This window comes from Schistocerca serialis, chromosome 5, assembly GCF_023864345.2.
Source record: "Schistocerca serialis cubense isolate TAMUIC-IGC-003099 chromosome 5, iqSchSeri2.2, whole genome shotgun sequence".
Lineage (NCBI taxonomy): Eukaryota > Metazoa > Arthropoda > Insecta > Orthoptera > Acrididae > Schistocerca > Schistocerca serialis.
The window spans coordinates 167,476,549-167,502,962 of NC_064642.1; the positions used below are offsets into that span (position 1 = coordinate 167,476,549).

Here is a 26,414-nt window from a genome sequence, read left to right on the forward strand (position 1 = left end):
ACGTCATCTTCGTGGTGTAACAATTTTAATGGCCAGTGTGTAATAAGACATGCGTCTTACGTTCAGAATAAAAACAAAGAATTATTACTCAAAAAACTAAATAACGCGAAAACAGTGAAATAATATCTCATATTGTCCTTCAAGACAAACAACATTGAGTAGATAATTTCAGAGAAGTACACAATTTTGAATATTCCCGCAAAACTGTAAACTGCGAATGAAACATACCTGCTTTGTAACCTGAATTCATGCCTTAGGTAAATGAGTTTTTCCTCGTTCTTGTATAGTCCACTGTTGCAGAAAAATCAGTATTTCACGGTGTTTCATTTTATTTTCAGCTGTACTGCGCGAACCTCTGTAATCTGCGTGGCAGACGGTGCTTTTAGCCGAACCACGCACGTTAAAAGCCTGTTCCATTCACAGGAGTGTAGGAAAAGTGAATGCTTCTGCGCCTCTGTCCGAGATGTTATTTCCTTCTTTTGTCTGCTCGATCTCTAGGGGATGGAAACATAGCAGGGTGAAGAACACACGTGGTTTCTACGCTGAAACATGAGTCTAGGGGTTTTCCAAGCAGCTTCTTGAGAGATGTACGGGGTCTTGCTTCGAGTTCTACCTACTAAGATTTTCAACATCGTTACACTCTCTCTACATCAAACAATCCTGACTTTAATAACACATTCTCGGGTTTCAAGCCGCGTCAAGTGGTTTACTGCCCACAAGCTTTCGGCAGAGATCTCCTCTGCCATTGTCAAGTTGATGACTGTCGTGTGGTTGTCACTGCCGTGCTTATATAGCCGCGCCGTCGCTCGTGACGTCACTGGTGTTCGGTCCTGCACCATACATGGTAATGTTTTGGCCGCGCGACCGCCGGGTCCGCTTCAACGTCAAGAGCGACGTCACGAGCGACGGTGTGGCTATATAAGCACGGTAGTGACAACCACACGACATGTTCAGTGTTCACCGTCACACTCCCTCGTTCACCAGTGCCATCGTCATATTCAGTGTTTGTGCGTCGTCTCATCAGTTAGCAGTGTGGATTATCGACGAGTGTGAACGGCTCCGTGTTTGTCTCTATGTGTCTCCTGTTTTATTGCCCACATTCTGTAACTTATGTGTCTTCTCCTGTTTTTTCTGCTTGTATATTCTATGGCTGAAGAGCAGCGTAGTGTACTGCTGACAGCCTGCCTGTTGTACAGGCTTTAAAATAACAATAAAGTAAAAAAAAAAAAAAACACACGACAGTCATCCAATTGACAATGGCAGAAGAGGTCTCTGCCGAAAGCTCGTGGGTAGTAAACCACTTGACGGGGCTTGAAACCCGAGAATGTTTTATTAACGGATATCGCCGCGAAAGCATGCATTCGTACATGGCTGTGACTATTAGTGCCGCCTTTCTCCAGTTGACGGTATTTCCGAAACGGATAACTATTCCTGACCCACGGAAGTGGATTCTGTTATTTGAATGGTATGGAAATTGGTAGATGTGATGTACACGTACAGACAAACAAATAATTACAATTTCAGAAAAATTGGATGATTTATTTAAGAGAAAGAGCTTCACAAACTGAACAATAAAGCGCAGGTCCGCCTCTGCCCCTTATGCAAGCAGTTCTTCGGCATTTGGCATTGATTGCTAGCATTGTTGGATGCCCTCTTGAGTGATATCCCACCAACTGGCGCGTTAGATCGTCAAATTCCCGAGATGGATAGAGGGCCCTCCCCATAATGCTCCAAACGTTATTAGTCGGGGAGAGATCTGGCGACGTTGTTGACCAAGGTACGTTTTGGTAAGCACGAAGACAAGCGTTAGAAACTCTCGCCGTGTGCGGGCGGGCACTATCTTGCTGAAATGTAAGCCCAGGATGACTCCCCACGAAGTGCAACAAAACAGGGACTAGACTACCGTCGACGTACCGCTGTGGTGTAAAGTTGCGCGGGTGACTACCACATGCGTTCTGCTGTGAAAAGAAGTGGCACCACAGATCGGGCCATATGGCGGGCGACAGTGAGGTCGGTATCCCATTGCTATCCGGAGTGTCTCCAGACACGTCGTCGCTAGTCATCGGGCGTCAGTTCGAAGCGATAATCGTCACTGAAGACAGATCTTCTACAGACAATGAGACTCCAGGCCGAAGACTTGTCTGGAGCCGCCCTATGCAGTTGTCGGACACCAACCTGTCTCCAGCGAGACGCCTGGACAGCCATCAGCGACGGCCCAGGGGGCCGTTTCATTTCATAGCAGGATGGGTTTCGAAAAAGACGATCGTGTGAAACCCAGCTCGCGCTATTCGTCCACGAGACTCAGAGGGCCATAGACACGGGTTCCCAGGTAGATGCCGTGTTTCTTGACTTCCGCAAGGCGTTTGATACAGTTCCCCACAGTCGTTTAATGAACAAAGTAAGAGCATATGGACTATCAGACCAATTGTGTGATTGGATTGAAGAGTTCCTAGATAACAGAACGCAACATGTCAATCTCAATGGAGAGAAGTCTTCCGAAGTAAGAGTGATTTCAGGTGTGCCGCAGGAGAGTGTCGTAGGACCGTTGCTATTCACAATATACATAAATGACCTTTTGGATAACTTCGGAAGTTCACTCAGGCTTTTTTGCGGATGATGCTGTGGTATATCGAGAGGTTGTAACAATGGAAAATTGTACTGAAATGCAGGAGGATGTGCAGCCAATTGACGCATGGTGCAGGGAATGGCAATTGAATCTCAATGTAGACAAGTGTAATGTGCTGCGAATACATAGAAAGAAAGATCCCTTATCATTTAGCTACAATATAACAGGTCAGCAACTGGAAGCAGTTAATTCCATAAATTATCTGGGAGTACGCATTAGGAGTGATTTAAAATGGAATGATCATATAAAGTTGATCGTCGGTAAAGCATATGCCAGACTGAGATTCATTGGAAGAATCCTAAGGAAATGCAATCCGAAAACAAAGGAAGTAGGTTACAGTACGTTTGTTCGCCCACTGCTTGAATACTGCTCAGCAGTGTGGGATCCGTACCAGATAGGGTTGATAGAAGAGATAGAGAAGATCCAAGGGAGAGAAACGCGCTTTGTTACAGGATCACTCAGTAATCGCGAAAGCGTTACGGAGATGATAAACTCCAGTGGAAGACTCTACAAGAGAAACGCTCAGTAGCTCGGTACGGGCTTTTGTTGAAGTTTCGAGAACATACCTTCACCGAGGAGTCAAAAAAAATGGTTCAAATGGCTCTGAGCACTATGGGACTCAACTGCTGAGGTCATTAGTCCCCTAGAACTTAGAACTAGTTAAACCTAACTAACCTAAGGACATCACACACATCCATGCCCGAGGCAGGATTCGAACCTGCGACCGTAGCGGTCTCGCGGTTCACCGAGGAGTCAAGCAGTATATTGCTCCCTCTTACGTATATCCCACGAAGAGATCATGAGGATAAAATCGGAGAGATTAGAGCCCACACAGAGGCATACCGACAATCCTTCTTTCCACGAACAATACGAGACTCGAATAGAAGGGAGAGCCGACAGAGGTACTCAAGGTACCCTCCGCCACACACAGTCAGGTGGCTTGCGGAGTATGGATGCAGATGTAGATGTAGTTGTTACGCGCGGGACCCTTACAACACAGCGGTATGTCACCGATATTCAACGTCACGTTTTGTTTTCCTTCATGGCAAACCATCCTGTACATTCATTTTAGCAAGCTAATACCCGCCCGCACTAGGCGAAAGTTTCTACTGCTTGTTTTCGTGCTTGTCAAAAACATACCTTGACCTGCAACGTCGTCAGATCTCTCCCCATTTGTGAACTTGTGGAACATTAGGGGCAGGGCCCTCCAACAATCTTCGGATTTTGACGATTTAACGCGCCAATTGGACAGAATCTGGCACGGTATGCCTTAGAGCACATCCAAAAACTCTACCAATCAATGCCAAGCCGAATACCTGCTTGAGTAAGGGCTACAAGTGGACCAACACATTATTGACTTGCTCAATTTGTGAAGCTCTCTCTTGAATAACTCATCCAATTTTTCTGAAACTGTAATCAATTGTTTGATACTAAAATGTAGACTTTCACGGCAGGAAATGTCATGTCCATTATATTTCTCCGGGCTGTTATGCCGTGGTCGGTTGATGAATTCTGTGTCAATTCCCAACGTTTCGTCCCCGTCTGCGGGAGACATCTTCAAGGGTGTCTGTAGCTCGATGGAAGGTCCAACACACCTACTGACTCGCTACTGACTGCCGCTATATGGGAGTCAGTAGCGAGCCAGTGGGTGTGTTGGACCTTCCATTGAGATACACACCCCTTTGAAGATGTCTCCCGCAGACGCGGATGAAACGTTGGGAATTGACACGGAATTCATCAACCGACCACGGCATAACAGCCCGGAGAATTATGATGGACACAATCAGTTGTTTGCCTGTATATGCACATCACATCTACGGATTTTTTGTTTTGTTTTAGAGCGTGTATCAAGGCAGTTTTATATAAAGTTCTCATCAACATTATTTGTGCCGGAAAAAGAAGAGAATTGTCATGAGAAAATGCAACTGAAAAACTTCACTGCTTCATTTTTTAAGATCTTTATCACAGGCGGAAGACATGAAAAACTATGTTTCTACGTATGCATCCATATTCTATAACATACACTGACTGACAAAAAAAGCGAAACACCCAGAAGACATGGATGCCATTGTTACACTCCGCAGACGTACACGCATCGACGCGGATGTAAATGATTACAGTTGCATTTCTCTGTGACAGGTACAAAGGCCACCAGAGCACGTTAGCATTTTTCGTGGTTTCAACATCTACATCTATATCCATACCCTGCTCTCTGTCGTACCGGTTATTAGGCTTTCTTCCCATTTCAATCACGCACGGAGCCGGGAAGAATGATGGAATGCGTCTGTTCGAGTGTAATTATTGTAATCTTGACTTCATGATGTTATTACAAGGTCTGTACGATGCGTAAGGAGCGCGAACAGCGGCAGATGAAGAGTGATCATTGTGAAGGACATGGAGCTGTCCTATACTAGTGTGAGACGGCATTATCAGCGCCTGGCATACTCTGAATGGAGCGACATTGCGAGATCTCCATCCGGCTGAGTAGTCGAGTAGCGTAATATCCAAATTTATTTGGTATTCATGTGTGACAGTCGTCTGCTGTTGGACTGATTGGGACGTGACGCCAGGCATACTCGTCGTCAGGGTTCCGGTAGACCATGTTTGACCGCCATTGTAAGCCCTTCACTTATCCACCTGATATCCGAGAACAAGTAATGAAATCCGCACAACATCCTGAGTCATCCTGGCCATAGGTTAGAGAACGGCCGCCGCCAGAGTTTCAGTGGCTTTACCCTTGTTGGTTACTTTGAAGATCTTGTAGGACGGCCTAAGGGGTCCATTCTGTACATGTGGCAATATAAAGCTGGTGCGACATTCCTGCCTTGCCAGAGGGTGACACACACCTGGACATAGACATAAATGAGAGAGCCGAGGAACTGGTGAGCGCAATAACTAGAGCGGTGAAAGCAGCCGTACCAACTAGGAGGAAGGCCATGGCGGCCTCTCCGTCACCATGGTCGGCCGAACTCGAGGATATGCGCCGGTCTGTCAAAAGGTTGAGGAGGCACTACCAGCGTAGTGTCGTCTGGCCGGAACGGCAAAGGTAGCTGCTGCAGTACCAGAAGGCTAAACTTAGGTTCCAAAAGGAACTAAAAGCCGTTAGGACAAGAAGCTGTGAGAGCTTTGTTCAGAATCAATTGGCATTAGACCCCTGGGCACACCACGCTCTCCTATGGAATTGTCAACAGTCAGGCATGAGGACAGGATGACGGAATCCTGCCAGGAGACTGCTGAGGTCCTCCTCCAGTCCCTGCTGCCTGACGATAGTGCGGATGGGGAATCTGAAGGACAGAGGCAACTACGACATGATGACCTCGAAGAATACAATAATACGGCAGTCTATTCTTTTTCAGAAGAGGAGGTGGCTGCCCACATAAAATCACTAAAGAGGGGTAAAGCTCCCGGGCCAGACGGCATTGTAGCGGTGGTGGTGCAATTCCTAGCTCCCCAGCTAACTGCACCACTCACTCACCTGTATAACGAATGCCTCAGACAACGGAAGTTCCCGTAGATCTGGAAGACAGCGAATATTGTGATCATCAGAAAATGAGCCGATAAAGACCCAACAGAAACAAAGTCATGTAGACCCATATGTTTGCTGGACATACATGGGAAAATATTAAAAAAACTACTAGCTGACAGACTGGCTGCACATCGAGTGCTGTGTGGGATGAGCAGCAGGCAGTTCGGCTTCAGGCCTGGGCGATCGGTATCTGATGCAATTGCCCTGGCGGCCGAGGTCAGTGGCTCTACCGCACATAAGTACGTAGTTGGCATCATGGTAGGCATCAGTGGCGCCTTCGACAACCTGTGGTGACCTTCGCTCTTCTCCTGCTTGCGGGAGAAAGAGTGTCCAGGGCCGCTATATGGCTGCCTGAGGAGCTATTGTGAGGATCAGGAGGTCTGGCTATCATCGCCTAGCGGGAGAATTATAAAGTCAATAACAAAGGGATGCCCCCAGGGTTCCGTATTAGGACCCCTGTTCTGGGACATCCACATGGAGCCACTATTGGATACTTTACAACAACGTGAAGAAGGTGATAGCCTACGCAGATGACCTCCTCCTGTTGGCCGGCGGTCTTAGTCGCGAGGACATAGAGCCCAAAATAGAAAGAGCCATGAATAAACTGCAACTATGGAGCCAAAACACCAAAATGAGAATATCACCAAGTAAGTCAACTTACCTGTTACTAAAAGGACAATTAATTAGAAACCCAATTGTGGGAATTGAGAGCTCATCGGTTCTTCGCCAGTGTGAGACATGGTACTTTGGAATCATCATTGATGAAAGGTGGAACTTCGGGAAACGCATTGACACTGTAACCCAGAAAGCCCTTCAAACAATAAACAATCTCATCTCCATCGGACACAAAAGATTTCATCTTACCCCTCATCTCATAAAACTATATCACAACAGTATTCAAACATCAGTCGTGGGTTACAGCTCAGGAGTCTGGGCACACAGGCTCACGAGGGTTGTGCCCACCATCAAAGTGAGAAGGGTTGAGAGAAATATGATACCGAGATCTGTAGGGGCCTATAGAACATCTCCGGGGGGAGCCCTATTAGTCATAATGGGGCTCTGCCCCCTGGACATCAAAATTCGTGAACAGGCTGCGTGGTTCTCGGTTAAGAAAGGGACAGAAGAGATATTAGGTATTGGGGTTGAGGATAAGGGTGAGATAAGGCAAAGAGGCGAGCAATTGTGGCAAAAATTATGGGAAGCTGAAGAAACATGGCGTAGAACTTTTGATTTCTTCCTAGCGTCGGGGAACGACTGGACATGAGATACTTTGAACCTACTCGGGGACTGATCCATTTTCTCACTGGTCATGGGCCATACCCGACATATCTATGTCGGTTCAGGAAAAGGGCTACACCCGCGTGTGAATGTGGTAAATCAGAGGGTACCCCCGATCATGTGGTTTATGAGTGCCCCTTTTCAGTGATGTAGCATTCACATTACGTGACCAGTTACCTGACCATGACACGTACCACCTACTAAGACAAGAAGACACTTTTCAAACTCTTAACCAATTGGCAGATGAGGTATCACGAAAAATGATAAAGGAATACCTGAGGGACATAAACTAATCTAACAATTTGAGACACACCAAATACTAGATTATGCGCCCTATTTCCATACCGCCTGTGCGTGGACAGACCGACTTTCCTCATGGTCTGGAATGGGCCGCGTACAGGACTGGGGGGAGTGGGGTACAACATCACCGATACAGGACAAAGCACCGGACTTGACTTAGGTTAGAACTAGTTAGTAGGACTTAGATTAGGAAATTAGCTATTTGGGAACCTGCAGCGAATAACATCCTTGGCCTGCCCAGTGTCAGAGGCACGCCCATCGGGATTAGCTCGATGGGCAAGGCTCTAAAAAGTAGGTTTATAAACTAGTGACAACTGTGAAGCTGCAGGCAATAGAGTTTAGTTAAGCATAGGAAATATACATTTAATATTAATAATAATAGATAATTTAATTGCCCATTATTATCTAGTTATAGTTGTAGCTCACAAATTAATCAAATCTGTATCTAGCTGCAATTAATGTTTGCATAAAATTAGGATCCACCAATCATTTAAGGAAGTGGGTTACGTTTGTATACTCATTATTGTTATTGTAATAAAGAATTTTTTTTCATCTTCTTCTGAAAGCGATGGTGGCGTTTTCTTAGTGTTCGTCGAGTTCACGACATTTGTGCCAACGTCTCCCATGTGGTATGATCCTTGGTCCCAATATCTTTTTTTCTTTTTTTTAAAAAAAATTCTTTTTTCTTGATATTTATATTATACATACAACCCATCACACCACCTTGTATAATTAGTGAGTCCTTTAATTGTTACAATATTGTTAGCAGCTAATTTACAACGTTTACAGGTGAGCTACATTAGTGTTACAATGGGCAAATTATTTACTATTAATATTAATCTACTTATTCTAATGGTGTACTTAATGACTAAACCTCTACACTGCCTGCAGCGTCACAGGTGTGTCAGTCAAGTATATAAACCTACTGCACGGCCTTGCCCACCGAGCAAATTCCGATGTGCGTGTCCCTGACACTAGGCAGCCCGAGGATAACTTGAATATCGCTGCAGGTTCCTGTTATATGTTTCCTAATTCTAAGTCCTACTTACTAAAGAATCTAACCTTCGTCAATTCTTGTGCTTGTCTTGGTTCGGTCTTGTTGCACTCCACTCCCACTAGGCCTGCACGTGGCGGATTCCAACTGCACTGGTAGTCGACCTATCCACGCACAGGCGCGACGGGATTGGGGTACTGGGACACAGTTTGTTATTTGTCACTACTCACGATTATCCATCAGATATTCAGATAGAACTTCTCATGATACCTCGTTTGCTAGGTTGTTTAATGTTCGAAATGTTTCCTTTCGTCTCAGTAGTGTGTAAGTGTCATTGTTCGGTAGTTGAAGTCGTAGTGCGGTTGCTACATCATTGTAAAGGGAGCACTCGTAAACCACATGGTCGGGAGTAACCTCCGGTGCACCAGCGTCACACTCCCAAGCCGACATAGATATGTCGGGTAGGGCCCATGACCAGTGAGAAAATGTAACAGTCCCCGTGTTGGCTCAAAGTATCTCAAACCTAACCGTTCTTTTACGTCTTATAGAAATTGAATGTTCTTCGGCCGGTGTCATCGGCTTCCCATGACTCCTGCCACAGCTCTCCACCTCTCCTATTGATCGCACTCTTATCCCCAGCCGGAACGCCCAGAATGTCCCCTGTTTTCCCAATTTCCCCCTTCTTGGCCCAGAACCATGCTGCCTGCTCTCTTATTTTAATGTCAAGATGACAGAGCCCCATTATTACCAACAGGACCCTACCTGGAGATGTCCTGTAGGCCCCAGCTGACCTTAATATCATGTTCCTTTGCACCCTTCTCACTGCCATGGCAGGCACCGCCCTCCCGAGCCGTAACCCACTATTGACATTAGCATGCTGTTATGGAATAATTTTATTAAATGAGGGCGAAGATGGAATCTTTTATGACCAATGCAAATATATTTTACAGGAATTGTTCTTCTTGTAATTCGAGGAATCTTATCAGGGTCTTCTTGGTTAGGGATAGGCACTCTGTTGCACAGAGAGCTGACGATCTGATCACTATATTGTAGTGTCTTAGTTTGATATTTACCGACAGATGTTTCGAAGCGTGCATTTTCTACAAGCACAGTGTGCCCCATCTAATTTGATTTTCGTTTGATCGAGAGCAACAGTTCCACTGAGATCATCTAAGATTCATTCTCCAAGGAACTTTACAGTTTTGGCTCTCTTGATATGCTTAGTATCGTCTCATCATTCTAGGGGCGTCGATCCCAGGAGTCGTACACCTTTCGGAAGTCTACGAGGGTAGTTATCCATTGTCTGGCTCGTTTCTTGCTTTACTGAAGGATGGTCTTGAGCTTTCGTCTTTGTTCAGTAAAGGACATCAGTGTTCTGAAACCTGCTTGACATTCCCCTAACTCATTGCCCAGCTGTCTCGTTACGTGTCGTTCGAGGTCAATGGAAAAGATTTTGTATGTGACTACAAGGAGCGTTATTCCTCTGTTGTTACCGTGATCTATTTTACTACATTTTCTGTGAATTGCGTGGATAATGGCTGAGGTTTAGTTGTTTTTGAGTTCCGCGCTGTCTCAAATGTGTATGATTGCTGAATGTATGTGCTTGTGTGTATTTTCTTCGGCTGATCTCAGCATCTCTGCTACTATCCCATCTTCCCCAGAGGCATTATTGTTTTTTAGGAAATTTATGGCCTCTTTGACATCCTCGTGTGTAGGATGAGCTCGGTGTTGGGATTAGTAGGTTCTCTAATGGAGAGTCGCTGAGTAGGTTCTTTGGCATTTAGAAGTTTCTGAAAGTAGTCAGCTTGAGATTTAGTACAATTGCTATTGCTGAGGCACAGTGATCCACCTGATCACTGGAGATGCAAAATACGAGGCGTGAAATGGATCATCTGCTATTTGGCGTCCTTGTATAGTTCTTTAGAGATGTTCCTTTTAGAGCTGCTTGCTGAATCGGTTACGTGATGACTGGGTGTTGTGTGATGTCCTTAGGTTAGTTAGGTTTAAGTAGTTCTAAGTTCTAGGGGACTGATGACCATAGATGTTAAGTCCCATAGTGCTCAGAGCCATTTGAACCATTTTTGAATCGGTTATTTGTTGTACTTTCTCTTTGCCGCTCTTATGATGCTGGCTGTGGTCGTTCTTGAGTAATAAAGGCTTTTAGGTTGGCTTCACTCTTGTGCTGACTCCATTTGACCCACACTAGACGTCTGGCATCTGTAGCATCAAGGCATTCACGGGACCACCAAGGGTGCATATTCTCCTTTCACTCTAATGGAGGTTGTCTCCTACGCTGTTGATACTACAGGGTTCCAAAGTTGGTCCCAGTTTGTATAGACATTCAGCCTGTTGATATTCTGGTTCAGACTCACTTGTTAGCTAGTACTACCATTTTCAAGTTTCGTGGTATCAAATCTAGGGATACTATTCTTCATTGGCCTCTTATTGACCTTTTTTAATGTCTTTATATTCACCTTGATCAGTGACAGATAGAGGTCGGAATCCATGTTAGAAACTCACCAAGCACGCTGTCTGGGCTGCGTCACATCTTGGCCTTCTTTGGTAGGTGTTCAAAGATCGTGGACACCAGGAGTAGTCCATATTTGGTGCATATGATTATTAAGTATTCGTCATTCTTGTTAGTTTTCTTATGAGCAGGGTATCTTCCAACAACCTTCCGGTATTTCTTTTCTGTCCCGACCTGGGCGTTGAACTCTGGTAGCAGTGCAGTCGTATGGTGACGCTGGACCTTACCTAAGATCTCCTCGAGAGTATCGCAGTAATCGTCTGTGGTCTCTGGATTTTTCCTGTTACAATCGTTGGTTAGTGTATGAAAATTAACCAGGTAGTACCCCCTATTGTAGGATCTGAAGGATATTACCGGGGTTTCGTCGTTGGTCCAGGAGAAGTCAAGTATGCTTATAACCCATTTATGATGTACTGTAAAATTAGTCCCCAAGAAGGGTACATTCTCCGTAATCGCCATACCAGGTTTTCCTTTGTGTATTCTATATCTTTCAGATTCCATGACATCTTCATCTGGAAATCTAGTCTCTTGGGGGGCTGCTGCAATGATGCTCATGTTGTTCAGAACTTACAGTGGGTGCTAATTACTGTGGAGTATTATTAGCGCAAGGAATACGAAAATTGCGAAGGAAAATGTTCGCGACGTGAAAACGTGCTTATTTTTCGTAAGTGAAGTTATAGTGCGATCTCCCACATGCGGCCAGATGACAGGAAACGCAGATGCCAAGTAAGTAATCACTTATTTACGTAAAAAACAAGACTAAACTGTTTTATAATCCACAAATATTGCATATCAAAAGAAAACTATTTCATTCTAGATTCCACTGAAGATGCCTTAAAGAAGAAGGCGAAACGCGTCTGGACGAAATAAGACACTATGCAGCAAGAAATGTGGTTTTTATTTACAAGACAACTAACTGCTTCATCAACATCGGTGGCGCTACCCTGAAAAAAAATACACAGTCGTCAGCAATGTGTCCACGGCAGAGTTTATCACTGTTTGCAGTTCACGGCTGGTTGTCGGAGATGAAGCATTTCTTGTTGCATGCGTTCATACGTTGAAGAAAAATCGCCAGCAATGGCGGCCGATGACATCCGGCACAAGAAGTTACACTCGTTCTGACAACGCCGTTGTAAAAGAGAGGGGAGGAGCGGACAGAGGTTCAGGGTACCCCCTTACCATTGAGGTAGGAAACTGCTTCTAAAAGGCCGAAGAATCAGCAATGATCAATAGCTTGAGGATGCAGAAGGCATTGAAAACCACCGCATTAAAGTGTGAATTTGTGTCCACAGGACATATAGCCTGTAACTGAAGAAATTGTCGTGATGATCTCACCATTGGCAAAAGATTCCGGAATAGTCCCCCCTTCGGAGGGTACTGCTAAGGAAGAGGAGTTCACGAGAAAAAAAATATTGAATAACCAACGAAGGGGAAACGTTCTAAACGTTGGGGCGTGGCATGTCTGAAGTTTGAACGTGGTAGAAAAGCCAGAAAATCTCTGAGGGAAGATATCAAGGTTCAATCTAGATGTAGAGGGGGTCAGTGACGTGAAGTGGAAAGAAGACAAGGATTTCTGGCCAGAGGATTATAGGGCAATATCAACACCAGCAGAAAATGGAACGGGAGTAGGACTCGTTATGAAGAGGAAAGTTGGGGAGAGAGTAGGTTACTGTGAGCAGTGAACAGGAAACCAACACTGACAACAATAGTTTAGGTATAGATACCGACGTCCCCTCCACCTTCAATTTATATAATATTTCAGTTTTATGATTTGTAAGTGCTCGACTAAGTCGGTGGTGTAATAAGGGCAGTCAATGCAGACCAAAAAAAGTAAAATGTGGGAAATAATTCACGCAGTCGAAAATAATTCTACAGTGCTAGGAGGGAGTGTCATGAAGAATATATTAGAAATCCTGACCGGTGTGGCTGAGTGTGGGAGTGGGAACTGCGTTTGAAGGTCACTTTTTGAACGTTTTTCTTGAATAACTCGAATACCGTGACCTCCAGCGAAAGAAAACGTATACCAGTAAAAAATTTAAGTACACTAAATTTCGTACAAAAAAGATCTTGCTAATTTTTTTGAGTAGGGCTAATAGTCTGCTAGCGAACGAGAGAATATCAAAATCTTGAGCATTGTTTATGAAGGCCAGCTATAACATTGCGAATTGCATAAAATGATAGCGGGTAGGTGTAGCTGACTGGCACAATATAGTTATGTACTTTTATTTTCAGCGGAGGTACATGGTGATGGGAATGACAAAGTCAGCTTGCTTGCAGTTAACGACTTTTTCCTCAGCACCCTATTCAGCATTTTGCAGACTACAAATATGGCACAACAGTGTGCAGGCCAAACTTCATGTTGAGGGCAGTTTCACTTTATGGAAGCCAATCGGCCTTGATATTACTGAAGGAAACATCCCAGCATCCGCACGACGTAGTGGAGGGAAACGATGAACAATTTAAGTCGGGATGTGCAGATAAAGATGTACACTACAAGCAGTTAAAACTATTGCATCATAGAACGGTGTATTGTGTATATACAGTATAGGAGGAGGAATACGTGACTGAATGTGTAGAGGATTTGGGGACGAACAATGTGCGAAATTAAGCGCACAGAGCTTCTATCTTTAGTAGCGACAACGGCTCCTAACCTGGCTGGGCACGAGTCAAACTGCCGGCCGCTGTGGCTGAGCGGTTCTTGGCGCTTCAGTCCGGAACTGCGCTGCTGCTACGGTCGCAGGCTCGAATCCTGCCTCGGGCATGGATGTGTGTGATGTCCTTAGGTTAGTTAGGTTTGAGTAGTTCTAGGTCTATGGGACTGATGACCTCAGATGTTGAGTCCCGTAGTGCTTAGAGCCATTTTTGAACGATTCGAACTACTCTCGAACGATCTGATACAGGTATGCCATGCCACGCTCTCTCAGCTATAAGACAGTGTTCAACTGTAATAACTGGCGAGTAGTGGCGTGCCGGTCTCTGAGCACCTCGTGACTAGAGAGAGGCCTGGAGAACATGATGGCCAGGGCTACAGCCGAACGCCCTCTGTATCAAGGTAGGGCAGGACTCCTCGGCCACCCTGCGATCTTACGTTATCTTGCTGAAACACAACCCACAGAGGCCTCTGACACGGCGCAGCCACCAGTCTTAATACGTCAGAAATGTAACAGCTGCTGCGCAGATTACCGACAATTCGAACCAGAGGTGACCATGTAGCGTACTCGGTGACACCTCTAACTACACGAGGCACGCGACCCGTGTGCAGATGAGGAATGCAGTTCAATCCATCAAAGTTCGTTCTCATTGGAACCTTCAGAAATGAATATGCCCGTCGTGACGCTGTACACAAAACAGGAATTCGTCTGAAAAGACGACGAGGTGTCACTCCTCTGTCCAATGTTGTATTTGGGCATACCATTATGTGCCTCTGTATACTACCACGTCACGGAAAGATGCAACAGTGGTCGACGCGATGCTTCAAACGCCGTCACACTGTCCGTGTGCCTTGCTGTAAATAAGCTCATTGCGTGACTCGAGGTACGTGACGTTGCTTTATGATCGTGCACGGCCGAGTGAGTCTCTGTCCTCTTGGGCGGCAGTCGCTGGGGGCCGTTGAGGCCGTGCATGTCTGTTAGTATCGTTCTTCGAAAACCTTTGATTACGCATTCGCGTGACAGTTGTGGCATCCTGACCAACGCGGGCAGAAATGTCGATGTGGCACGATCCTGCCGCTGTCGAATCGAGAAACTTTATAGTAGCGTTTCGTCTTCTTACATGAGGCATTACAAGATTTTTTCATAAAAAAAAAACAGTCATTCAAATGCGACTGTTTAGTGAGAAACCCTCTGCGCAATATTTCTTTATATACAGAAGGCAGATCGTGTTACCCGACGTAGTTTGTGCAGCTGTACTGAAGTGCTAATTAGTTTCATATCCCAGCACTTCATGCCAGTTTCAGGTTGCTTGCACGCTGACTTCATGGTGTTCCAATTTTCATGGCCAGCAGTCTACGAGGGCGTGCTGAAGAGTAAGGCCTCAGAATTTTTTTATGTGTTCTCAGTACAGGTTGAGGTATTGCATATCATGCTTATTACTAGGTCGACTTTCCCGCTTCGATGACGGAAGTAGCAACCGTCTACCGCGAGGGGGCTCCGAATTGCAGTGTGTGACACGGCGGTGTGTAACGTAATTACGTCGGCGCGTAAGAAACAGCGCGTTGTAATGAAATTTCTTAATCGCAGAGAACGTGCCTCAAATTGAAATCCATAGAAGAATGAATTCTATGTATGGTGATGGTTGTATTGACATCAGTAATGTGCGACATTGGGTTGCTTGTGCTCGTAATGAAGAAAACGGCGGTGCTAACGTCAACGTGTGTAACAGAGTTCGGAATGAATGCCCGCGTATGGCAACTGACGAGGATAATCGGAATCGGGTTGATGAATTCATCGGAGAAAATCGTCGATGACACAGACACAGCGCTTTGATAAGTGTGGCGTTTCACGATAGCGTGCACAGGCCGTCATTCGAGAACTGCGATACAGAAAACTGGGTGCTGAGTGGGTGCCTCGAATGCTCACTCTTGACACGAAACAGAGGAAATTGGACATCTGTCAACAATTTATTTTGCGTTGTGAGTGTGAGGGTAAGGAGTTCCTTAACAATAGTACGACAACTTGGGTCACCATTTTGATCGCGAAAACAAGAGAGTATCAATGGGGTTCTGCCACAGAGGATCACCGGAGCCTAAAAATGTTCACTCCATCAGCAGGCAAAGAAATGCCTACGGTGTTATGGGTTGTTCAAAATGAGTTGCATTTGGAATTCATGCGTAAAGGTACCACCATAAAGCCTGCATGGTACTGTGAGGTTCTCATGTGAGGTACTGTGAGGCCATCAGAAAACTGAAAGCACGAATTCAAAGAGGTCGCCGAAACATGGGGCATTCTCTCCTTCAGCATGATAACGCCAGATCGCGCACGAGCGGTGTGACATCTGCAACACTCCGACGCCGTGGGTTCACTGTCATCGATTATCCTCCATACTGTCCCGATTTGGCATCATCCGATTTTCAACTGTCTCCGAAATTTAAAGAACACCTTCGAGGACTTCATTTTGATAGTGATAAAGCGGTGCAAGCACAATTGATGTTGTGGCTCTGTCAACAAAGTCAGATATTCTGCAGTGACCGTATCAACAAAATGGTCTCTTGTTGGGAGACATGGGTTCGTCGCCAGGGCGACTATGATGAGTAATAAATATGCAGATTTTTTTTTTTCGGTAGGCTCCCGACTGGTCTGATGCGGTCAGCCGCGAATTTCTCTCCTGAGACAACCTTTTCATCTCAGAGGAGGACTTGCAGCCTGTGTCCTCAACTGTTTGTTGGATGCATTCCAATCTCTGTCTTCATCTACAGGATGTATTGTTTGGGAGAGGAGACCAGACAGCGAGGTCATCGGTCTCATCGGATTAGGGAAGGACAGGGAAGGAAGTCGGCAGTGCCCTTACAAAGGAACCATCCCGGCATTTGCCTGGAACGATTTAGGGAAATCACGGAATATCTAAATCAGGATGGCCGGACGCGGGATTGAACCGTCGTCCTCCCGAATGTGAGTCCAGTGTGTTAGCCACTGCGCCACCTCGCCCTGTCCTCTACAGTTTCTGCCTCCTTAGTACCAGGTAAGCTTTTCCCTACTGGCTTAACAGAAGTTCTGTTATCGTGTCCCTTCTTCATGTCAGTGTTTTTCATATATTCCTTTCCCCTTCTCTGAGAACTTCAAACGTATCCCTTACTATTACCGTACCTCATTTTTTTGCGCATTGATTCGTACTGATTGGTTTCTTAAATTTCACTCTAGTTTTCATCATTACTGTGTTCTGATCTGAGTCTATATCTGCTCCTGCATACGCCTTACAATCCAATATCTGATTTCGGAGTATCTGTGTGATTATGATTGAATGTAACTGCAATCTCCCCGTATCTCCAGGCCTTTTCCAAGTATACCTTCTCCTCTTGTGATTCTTGACCAGTGTATTCGCTATAACTAGCTGCAATTTATTGCAGATCTCAATTAGTCTTTCTCCTCTCTCATTCCTGCTACCAAGCCCGTATTCTACTGTAACCCTTTCTTCTACTCCTTCATCTAAAACCGCATTCCAGTCTACCATGGCTATTAGATTTTCATCTCCGTTTACTTATTGAATTACCCGTTCAATATCCTCGTATACTTTCTCTATCTCTTCATCTTCTGCTTGCGACGTCGGCATGTATACCTGAACTACTGTTGTCGGTGTTGGTTTTCTACCGATCCTGACGAGAAGAACCCATTCACTGAATTGTTCACGCAACTCACTCTCAGTCTTACCTTCGTATTTATAACAAATCCTACTGCTGCTGTTGATATTACCCTATATTCATCTTCTTTCCGTTTCAATTCACTGACCCCCACTTTACGTAGATTGAGCCTTAACATTTCCCTTTAAAGATTTTCTAGCTTCCCTAGCACGCTCAGACTTCTGACACGCCACGCCCCAGCTAGTAGAACGTTATCGTTTCGTTTGGTTACTCATTCTTTTTCTCATTGTCATCTCCCCTTTAGCCGTCCCGTCACGGAGATCAGAATGGAGGACTAGTTCGAAGTGTTTTGCTAATGGAGAGATCATTATGACACTGTTTCAATTACAGGGCATATGTCCTATGAATACACATCACGTGCGTTTAATGCAGTGGTTTCCACTGCCTTCTGCAGCCTCATGCCGTTGACCGTTGCTGATTCTTCCGCCTTTTAGGGGCAGTTCCCTACCACAAGGGCAAGAGAATGCCCTGAAACTCCGCCCTCTTTGACGAGGCCCTTGGCAGAATGAGGGCTACTTCTTACGTTGGAAGTCTTCGGTCGGCATTGCTGGTGATTTTTATTAAAGATTTAAGCAGTGGCGTGTTTGAACTTTAGGACATTTTGATAACTTGTCAAAGAAGCTACCATTAGTCTAGTCACAATGAAGATGTAGTATGTTAATAAAGTTTTTTTTCATTCAAAATGCTTTGGGAGCTATCACGTAATAATTTCGTAGGTATTACTTTTCAGCACGCCCCCGTGTCAACTATTGCACCATCTCCTTCGATTGCTAAAAAACAATGATAAGTAAAACCTGTTCAAAATGTAAACGAAACATCAGATTATCTTGACTGTCCTTCTGTTGTCGTAAAACACTATGCGCGGAAGTGAAATTCTTTCGGCACTTTTCGCAACAGTGATCCAAGAACACTGTTAAGGGTAGGGTCAATGCATTCCTACCGAATGTTCCAAGTTTTCAACAGTGCCTTAACAGGCAGAGTCATCTTCAGTACGATCTAAAAGAAAAGGAGAAGAGAATGACTCGAATGGGGAGATAAGAACGTCAGAGCGCCACCCAAAAATCGCCAAGCAGTGGCCACTTTGCAAAGTCTCCTGGTATATGAACAGACGGATTGCAAGTGCGAATATGAAAATCTGGGAAGTCAGCCGCGCTCTAGAGCTCCGAACTCTGGCTCAGGTGCGGCTGCGCCTGCCTACTCTGCATGCATACGAGCACAGTCATCGACCGAACAGCAGTCTGGCGCCACAGTCTGCGCAACAGAGTGGAATTTTAAAAAGCGAGCAGAATGAGCCACTGACTTCTTTCTGAACCAGCTCCTCCTGCCCAGCCAAATAATACGAGAGCAAGGAGGAAACTTAACTACCTGGCACTGAAAGACGATCTGAAGTAAAAGTACAGTTATTTTTTTCACGAAGTCTACTTTACGGTGAAGAACTTATCAACATTTGCATCCACGAAGTGCGAGTGTGGGTCTGCAAAGTATCCATTTGTATACGTTACACCTTTCCACTACGTCTAAAAAGATTTTTAGACAGTTGTTTTTAGATGTGGGAAAACGTGTAAGTTAGAGGATAAACAATTCTTGCTTCTAGTCCCTAGCTTTTTTCGTTGTTAAAGCACACTTGACGGCAGGTCGCTGACCCACCAGGCCTCTTCTCCAGTATTTTTCTTCCTGTAGCTTATAAAAACCGAAGGCTATTTCATTCTTATAAATTGAATTGTTCGATACCGGGTAAGATAGATGAATCGCGCGATACCACTTTTAGTCGAATATTGCGGTTTTCAGTTTTTGCTCAAAAACTCATTTTTTCATTACTTTCCTTCTGGTTTGCTATTTCAGTACCTGTTTTATAAATCATGAAAACATTTTAGTACGGTGTACATAAAAATAGTTTGACTCCAAAACGTATCTGATATTTATCACGATCAATTTAAATAAAAATAAACAGGATGATCCTGCATATAGTTAAACAATGTTTTAATGTAACAAACTATCGCATGAAATCAGAATTTCAGCGAGGTTGTCACAAAGAATATTTAGTTTACTGAAAATATTCAGAAACATATCACTGACTTGTAGACTCTTTGGAGTTGTTACTCGCACATGTACTGCGAATTAGATAATTGAAAGTTGATTTTCGAACGTAGAAGTTGGTCACTCAAGGGCTGAATTTTTTAGAATCTTATTTCACAAAACTGTGAGATCAAGAACTAATACTTAAGAAAAATTCATTGCGAGTTAAAGATCTGGGCAGACAAATTTCAGGTTTTGCAGAAGCTATAACATTCCCTGGACCACTGCAGCCTTCAAGAAGATAAGTATAAACAATTACATATAACAGTCACAGAATAACTTAATTTTTATACTGCAAAAAAAATCGTTACACTTATGTGCAATTATTGACTTTCTTCAATTATTGATGCACCCTGTATTGTGTGATCGTGTTGTAAGCTCCAGAACACTTTCTTATCCTTTGGAAGGTAATTGATAGCATGAATCCTTTTTGTATCCCAGTAAATTCTAACCAACCTTCCCAGCGGATGAAATCGACTTTGTCCTTTTTGATGCATCACCACTGCTTTTCCTTTCAAGGGAACAATCTCCATCGAATTAAACCTCCTCCAACGTCTTGGCCGACTTCTTCTTGACTGTCTCGTCACGAGGAGATCATTTTAGCTGCGTTGCGTATTGAGCACCGTGTTTGTAGCCATCGATATTTGTTAACTGGTGATCTCCCACCACCATGTTCTCATTGTAATCAGCCTTTGATGGTTCGCCATTTCCTGACTGAATGCCCGTCTTTTTAACCGGTTATGTTCCATTGTATGTTTGCCGCCTGAGTTACCGCCCGTTTTAGCGAACGACACGCCGGTTCTCGACCGCGTTTTACTCTTTATCCGTTGTAGTAATACGGCGAAGGATATTTAATCTTTGGTTCGGGACCTCTGCTGTCTCTACGGCGTAAATTTGTAGACCTTTCTCCAAGGGAAAGTACTTGTTTTTAGCTCTTTCTTTCCGTTGATGGGGCTTAACGTGCAATCGCTTGGAATATCTCTTACTTAACAATGTTCTAAATTTACGACATGGGCACTTATGACCTTAGTTGTTTTTGCGTCCTAAAACAAAACCCATAAACTGGCTTCCTTCCTCTGGTTTAATTGTTGCTTCTGGCGCGAAGTAGCGGACCCGTCTGTCATTCACAACGAATTCAAATATTTTTAATAAAATTGTATCATATTTATGTATGTTGAAATTCGACCTCCAGACAATAATAATGGTATTTAAAATGGTTTTGGACTCGAAAATGACGTAATCAGCGTTATTTTTAAGCAGAACCGCCTCAGGGATAACGTTCGTTCGTGCAAAGCTCTGTTAAGAAGCAGACAGTGTCTGCTATCTCCGTCTATTAAATAATTGGTTTAGGAGTATTAGTTTGGCAACATGTAAGCCATGTTTGTTTGTAAGTAATTGTGACGTTTCTTTACAAAATTAACAAATGACATTTTATCCGTTTTTCTTTAATTTAATCAGATGACATCTAACAAAAGCAGCAATTTGAAACAGTGAACCTGTAGGGTTCCAAGCTACGACTTCGCAATCGAACATTGTCATGGACAGTTCTGCACTTGTAGCGATTACGAGCTACATTTTAATAAGTACCTATAAATGTGTCAAATCTCGTCAAGAATGTCACATAAGGATCCTGACAAATATTAATCTTGTTTACGGAAGTGCTTCAGACCACTGACGAAGTTTTGTTGAAAAACAAAGAAGGAAGAAAAATCACTTGTCGATGATCGTCGACTGTTTGAACGAAACAGAATGTTTCTCATCATAAACAACTAAACTTGCTTACATATTTATCGTTAAAATTAACGAATTGATAAAACGATATATTTCTTTTTGGAATCTTACAGCCAACTCACCTGGAATGTCCAGAAAACAGCAAAACGGATAATATTGCTCCTTCTATCGTCGAAACGTTTATCACGCCCGATCTTCAGGATCCGGTATAGCAGGTATCCTGACAACCGAGCTCCCCACAGGCAGATGAAGATCGTGACCATCAGCTGCCTGCTGTCGTAGGTCTGCAAAAAAATTTCATAATATGTCACACTTTATATGAGGGTATTATTTCTTGATATTACGTGTACTGCTAAAAATCGTACTGAGCCACGAACTGAATATTGTCTACCGACTGAAAGTAATTTACACCTAATTTTCTTCAAGAGAATCTTAATTATCCTTCGTGGAGAAACAATATGTAATGCAAGAAAATAGAGGTAGCATAAGAAGTAGTGAAAAGTAAATGTGCTCAAAAGACTGAATAGCCGGCCGGAGTGGCCGAGCGGTTCTAAGCGGTACAGTCTGGAACCGCGCGACCGCTACGGTCGCAGGTTGGAATCCTGCCTCGGGCATGGATGTGTGTGATGCCCTTAGGTTAGTTAGGTTTAAGTAGTTCTAAGTTCTATGGGACTGATGACCTCAGAAGTTAAGTCACATAGTGCTCAGAGCCATTTGAACCATTTGAAAAGACTGAATAAAAGGCGACTGGGTGTTGTGTGATGTCCTTAGGTTAGTTAGGTTTAAGTAGTTCTAAGTTCTAGGGGACTGATGACCATAGATGCTAAGTCCAATAGTGCTCAGAGCCATTTTTTGAATAAAAGGCGATTCGTACTATTAACATAATGTTGGCAGTCACAGTTTCAACAGTTGGTGCACTGATCACATTTAATAGTTAATTTTCAAAATAATCACTATACTTATCAACTGTATAAAGTTTTCATCATAATAGGGTAAAAGTATGATCGCTAACTGCTAATGAATATTTCCATAAAAAAATACAGTGTGCCCCCATAAAATCCTTGGAGGCACAGTTAGCAAATGGTTACAAATGTCTCTCGGGGCTGGAAGTGCCTATAGTAAATTAACAACACTCCCGCACCACTGGCTGTAAGAGAAGGCGTCAAAAATCGTTTCGCAGGCAGTTGGTTTACTGTAACGCATTGACGATTTCAAAAATTCCAACACAACGCAAAGAGCTCAGGGATATTACACGATCTGCTCAGACAGTCAGCTTTCTAGGTTGATAATAGAACTCTCCAACGCTCATTCCTACAAGTAACAAAGCAGTGCACGTGTCTGTGATCTCAAGAGTATTGTTCGCGTCGGCACCAGTCGTTAAGGCAGCGGAGAGGGAACGGGACTGATGAGAATGTCACTAGGGATTTAGAGACATGGTTTCTTCCTGTAAGAATTAAAAGCTTCCGGACTGCAGAAGCCCGTTGTTACGACTGCCTACTGGCACCCGCAGTGATCGCCGTTTTTAGTAAATGCGGCAGCTACATGAACCTGAAATGACGCGATCACGTGCTAATACGCAAGAGGTCCAGGGTTATGAGGGGGCGGGGGATGGAACCTCTAATATCTCACACATCCACGGCTGCGACATACCATACAACTCAGTATAAACATGATATATTACGAAAATTAATCAGGATAACAAATAATTGTGGCGTAGCAGTCTGACTGAAAACTGTTTATAAATTTTAACAAATAGTCACGGTCGAGGAACAGAGACTACGACTATAAACTGCTTACTGCGCTGCTACCGCTTTACCCCAAGTGCGGTGGTACATCTAAGGTTCCGCCAGTTCCTTTTGAAAGTAAAATCCATCGAAAGAGATTTCATTCCGTGGTGCTTTCGAAGCACTCCACCAGCACCTTTTTTTTTTAAATTGTACTCGGTCCTACCGATAGGCATGACTCAAACAGTCAATTGGTACATCGATAAATCAAGGTTAATCATATAGATAGTTGGCAATGTGCTCAAAAGATTAACGTTTACTCAAGTAAATAAATATTTAGTGGTGAAATCAGAGGAAAATAGTCACACTAATATTGATCATCACGTTGCTAACTAATGAAGACGTTTTTTGAGCTACAAGTTTTATTTAAAATAGCGCCATGGGGTTGAGACGAGCGAACGAGAGAGAGAGAGAGACAGAGATATGCGTTCAGTGAGAAGTGACAGCGCATGGAGTGCTACGTGGCGTGCAGGCGGCAGTATCTCGGCGTGTAGATGTAGACTGCGCGCCGGTGTTTCATCTTCCGATCGCATAAATCAAGAAGACAAAATATACCTTGGGAACGGTAAACTTTAGGATGTTTAATAGAGTGTTTTTATCACTCCTCTCATTGCGATCCTGATGAATCCTATTGAGTTCTAGCAGAAAATAACACAAAATGTTCAAATGACTCTGAGCACTATAGGATTTAACTTCTGAGGTCATCAGTGCCCTAGAACTTAGAACTACTTAAACCTAACTAACTTAAGGACATCACACACATCCATGCCCGAGGCAGGATTCAGACCTGCGAACGTTGCAGTCGCGAGGTTCCAGACTGACGCGCCTAGAACCGCTCGGCCACAGCGGCCGGCAAAATAACACAATGTCGAGGATTCAACTATTTTCTGTTGCCAATCTACATCTACATCTAGTCCGCCCCGGTAGCTGAGTGGTCAGCGTGACAGACTGTCAATCCTAAGGGCCCGGGTTCGATTCCCGGCTGGGTCGGAAATTTTCTCCACTCAGGGACTGGGTGTTGTGTTGTCCTAATCATCATCATTTCATCCCCATCGACGCGCAGGTCGCCGAAGTGGCGTCAAATCGAAAGACCTGCACCAGGCGAACGGTCTACCCGACGGGAGGCCCTAGCCACACGACATTTCCATTTTTCCATCTACATCTACATCCATACTCCGCAAGCCACCTGACGGTGTGTGGCGGAGGGTACCCTGAGTACCTCTATCGGTTCTCCCTTGTATTCCAGTCTCGTATTGTTCGTGGAAAGAAGAATTGTCGGTATGCCTCTGTGTGGGCTCTAATCTCTCTGATTTTATCCTCATGATCTCTTCGTGAGATATACGTAAGACGGAGCAATATACTGCTTGACTCCTCGGTGAAGGTATGTTCTCGAAACTTTAACAAAAGCCCGTACCGAGCTACTGAGCGTCTCTCCTGCAGAGTCTTCCACTGGAGTTTATCCATCATCTCCGTAACGCTTTCGCGATTACTAAATGATCCTGCTCTCCGTTGGATCTTCGCTATCTCTTCTATCAACCCTATCTGGTACGGATCCCACACTGCTGAGCAGTATTCAAGCAGTGGGCGAACAAGCGTACTGTAACCTACTTCCTTTGTTTTCTGGTTGCATTTCCTTAGGATTCTTCCAATGAATCTCAGTCTGGCATCTGCTTTACCGACGATCAACTTTATATGATCATTCCATTTTAAATCACTCCTAATGCGTACTCCCAGATAATTTATGGCATTAAATGCTTCCAGTTGCTGACCTGCTATTTTGTAGCTAAATGATGAGGGATCTATCTTTCTATGTATTCGCAGCACATTACACTTGTCTACATTGAGATTCAATTGCCATTCGCTGCACCATGCGTCAATTGGCTGCAGATCCTCCTGCATTTCAGTACAATTTTCCATTGTTACAACCTCTCGATACACCACAGCATCATCTGCAAAAAGCCTCAGTGAACTTCCGATGTCATCCAAAAGGTCATTTATGTATATTGTGAATAGCAACGGTCCTATGACACTCCCCTGCGGCACACCTGAAATCACTCTTACTTCGGAAGACTTCTCTCCATTGAGAATGACATGCTGCGTTCTGTTATCTAGGAACTCTTCAATCCAATCACACAATTGGTCTGATAGTCCATATGCTCTTACTTTGTTCATTAAACGACTGTGGGGAACTGTATCGAACGCCTTGCGGAAGTCAAGAAACACGGCATATACCTGTGCGTCCGGCCATCCTGATTTAGGTTTTCCGTGTTTTCCCTAAATCGCTCCAGGCAAATGCCGGGATGGTTCCTTTCAAAGGGCACGGCCGACTTCCTTCCCCGTCCTTCCCTAATCCGATGAGACCGATGACCTCGCTATCGGGTCTCCTTCCTCAAACCAACCATCCAACCATCTACCTGTGAACCCGTGTCTATGGCCCTCTGAGTCTCGTGGACGAATAGTTCGAGCTGGGTTTCACACGACCGTCTTTTTCGAAACCCATGCTGATCTAAATGAAGACTTCTCAAAAAAAAATAAATGTTTTGAGGCATATTTGTGCCTTCCATAAATGATGAGACCAGCCAGTGAATGCCACGAAAACATTCTCCAGACCACAAAGCTCCCTCCTGGTTGCAGGATGTTTGGTTTCAAACGATTCACGCCGGACACGCGAAGGCCATCTGTACGATGGAGCATAAAGCATGATTCATCTGAAAAGACCACCTGTCGTCATTCAGTGGACGTTCACTTGCGGTACTGGAGTGCAAATTCCAGCCTTCGTCGCCAAGCAACAGCAGTCAGCAGGGGTGCGGGTATCAGGCGCCTGCTGCAGAGGCCCCTGCGCAGCAACGTTCGGCTAATGGTCGTTGAGGAGTCGCTGTTGGGAAAATTCGCCCGTGCAGACTCCTGCAGTTGTTGCTGGTTCCTGTCATCTGCTGCCATGCACGATACACTTTAACCACGTCGGCAAGCAAACAGTTTACAAACTTAGTCGTTCCGGAAATGCTTCCACCCCTGGCCCACAAGCCAATGATCATACCCTTTTGGACGTCCGCTGAATCGCTTCGTTTCCGCACTACGACAACGTCTGCACTGTTTTCCGCGTCCCTTCCTACACGCTCTATATTCACTCCAGTACTAGTGCTTCCACCTGCCGTCTATGAGTGGTTATTGCACTTTGACGCCAAACATAGGTGATAGTCACATTAGTGTGATAGGACCG

General features: G+C 44.5%; 1 protein-coding gene across 2 annotated transcripts in view; it reads right to left on the bottom strand.

Moving 5' to 3' along the window:
- LOC126481242 (uncharacterized) overlaps positions 1-26,414 on the bottom strand; it is a 637,746-nt gene that overhangs the window by 56,798 nt on the left and 554,534 nt on the right. For both annotated transcript variants that reach the window (XM_050104856.1, XM_050104855.1), the window contains one exon: positions 21,533-21,694. In XM_050104856.1, coding sequence (XP_049960813.1) covers positions 21,533-21,694 — 162 coding nt within the window. The remainder of the gene's footprint in view (positions 1-21,532; positions 21,695-26,414) is intronic.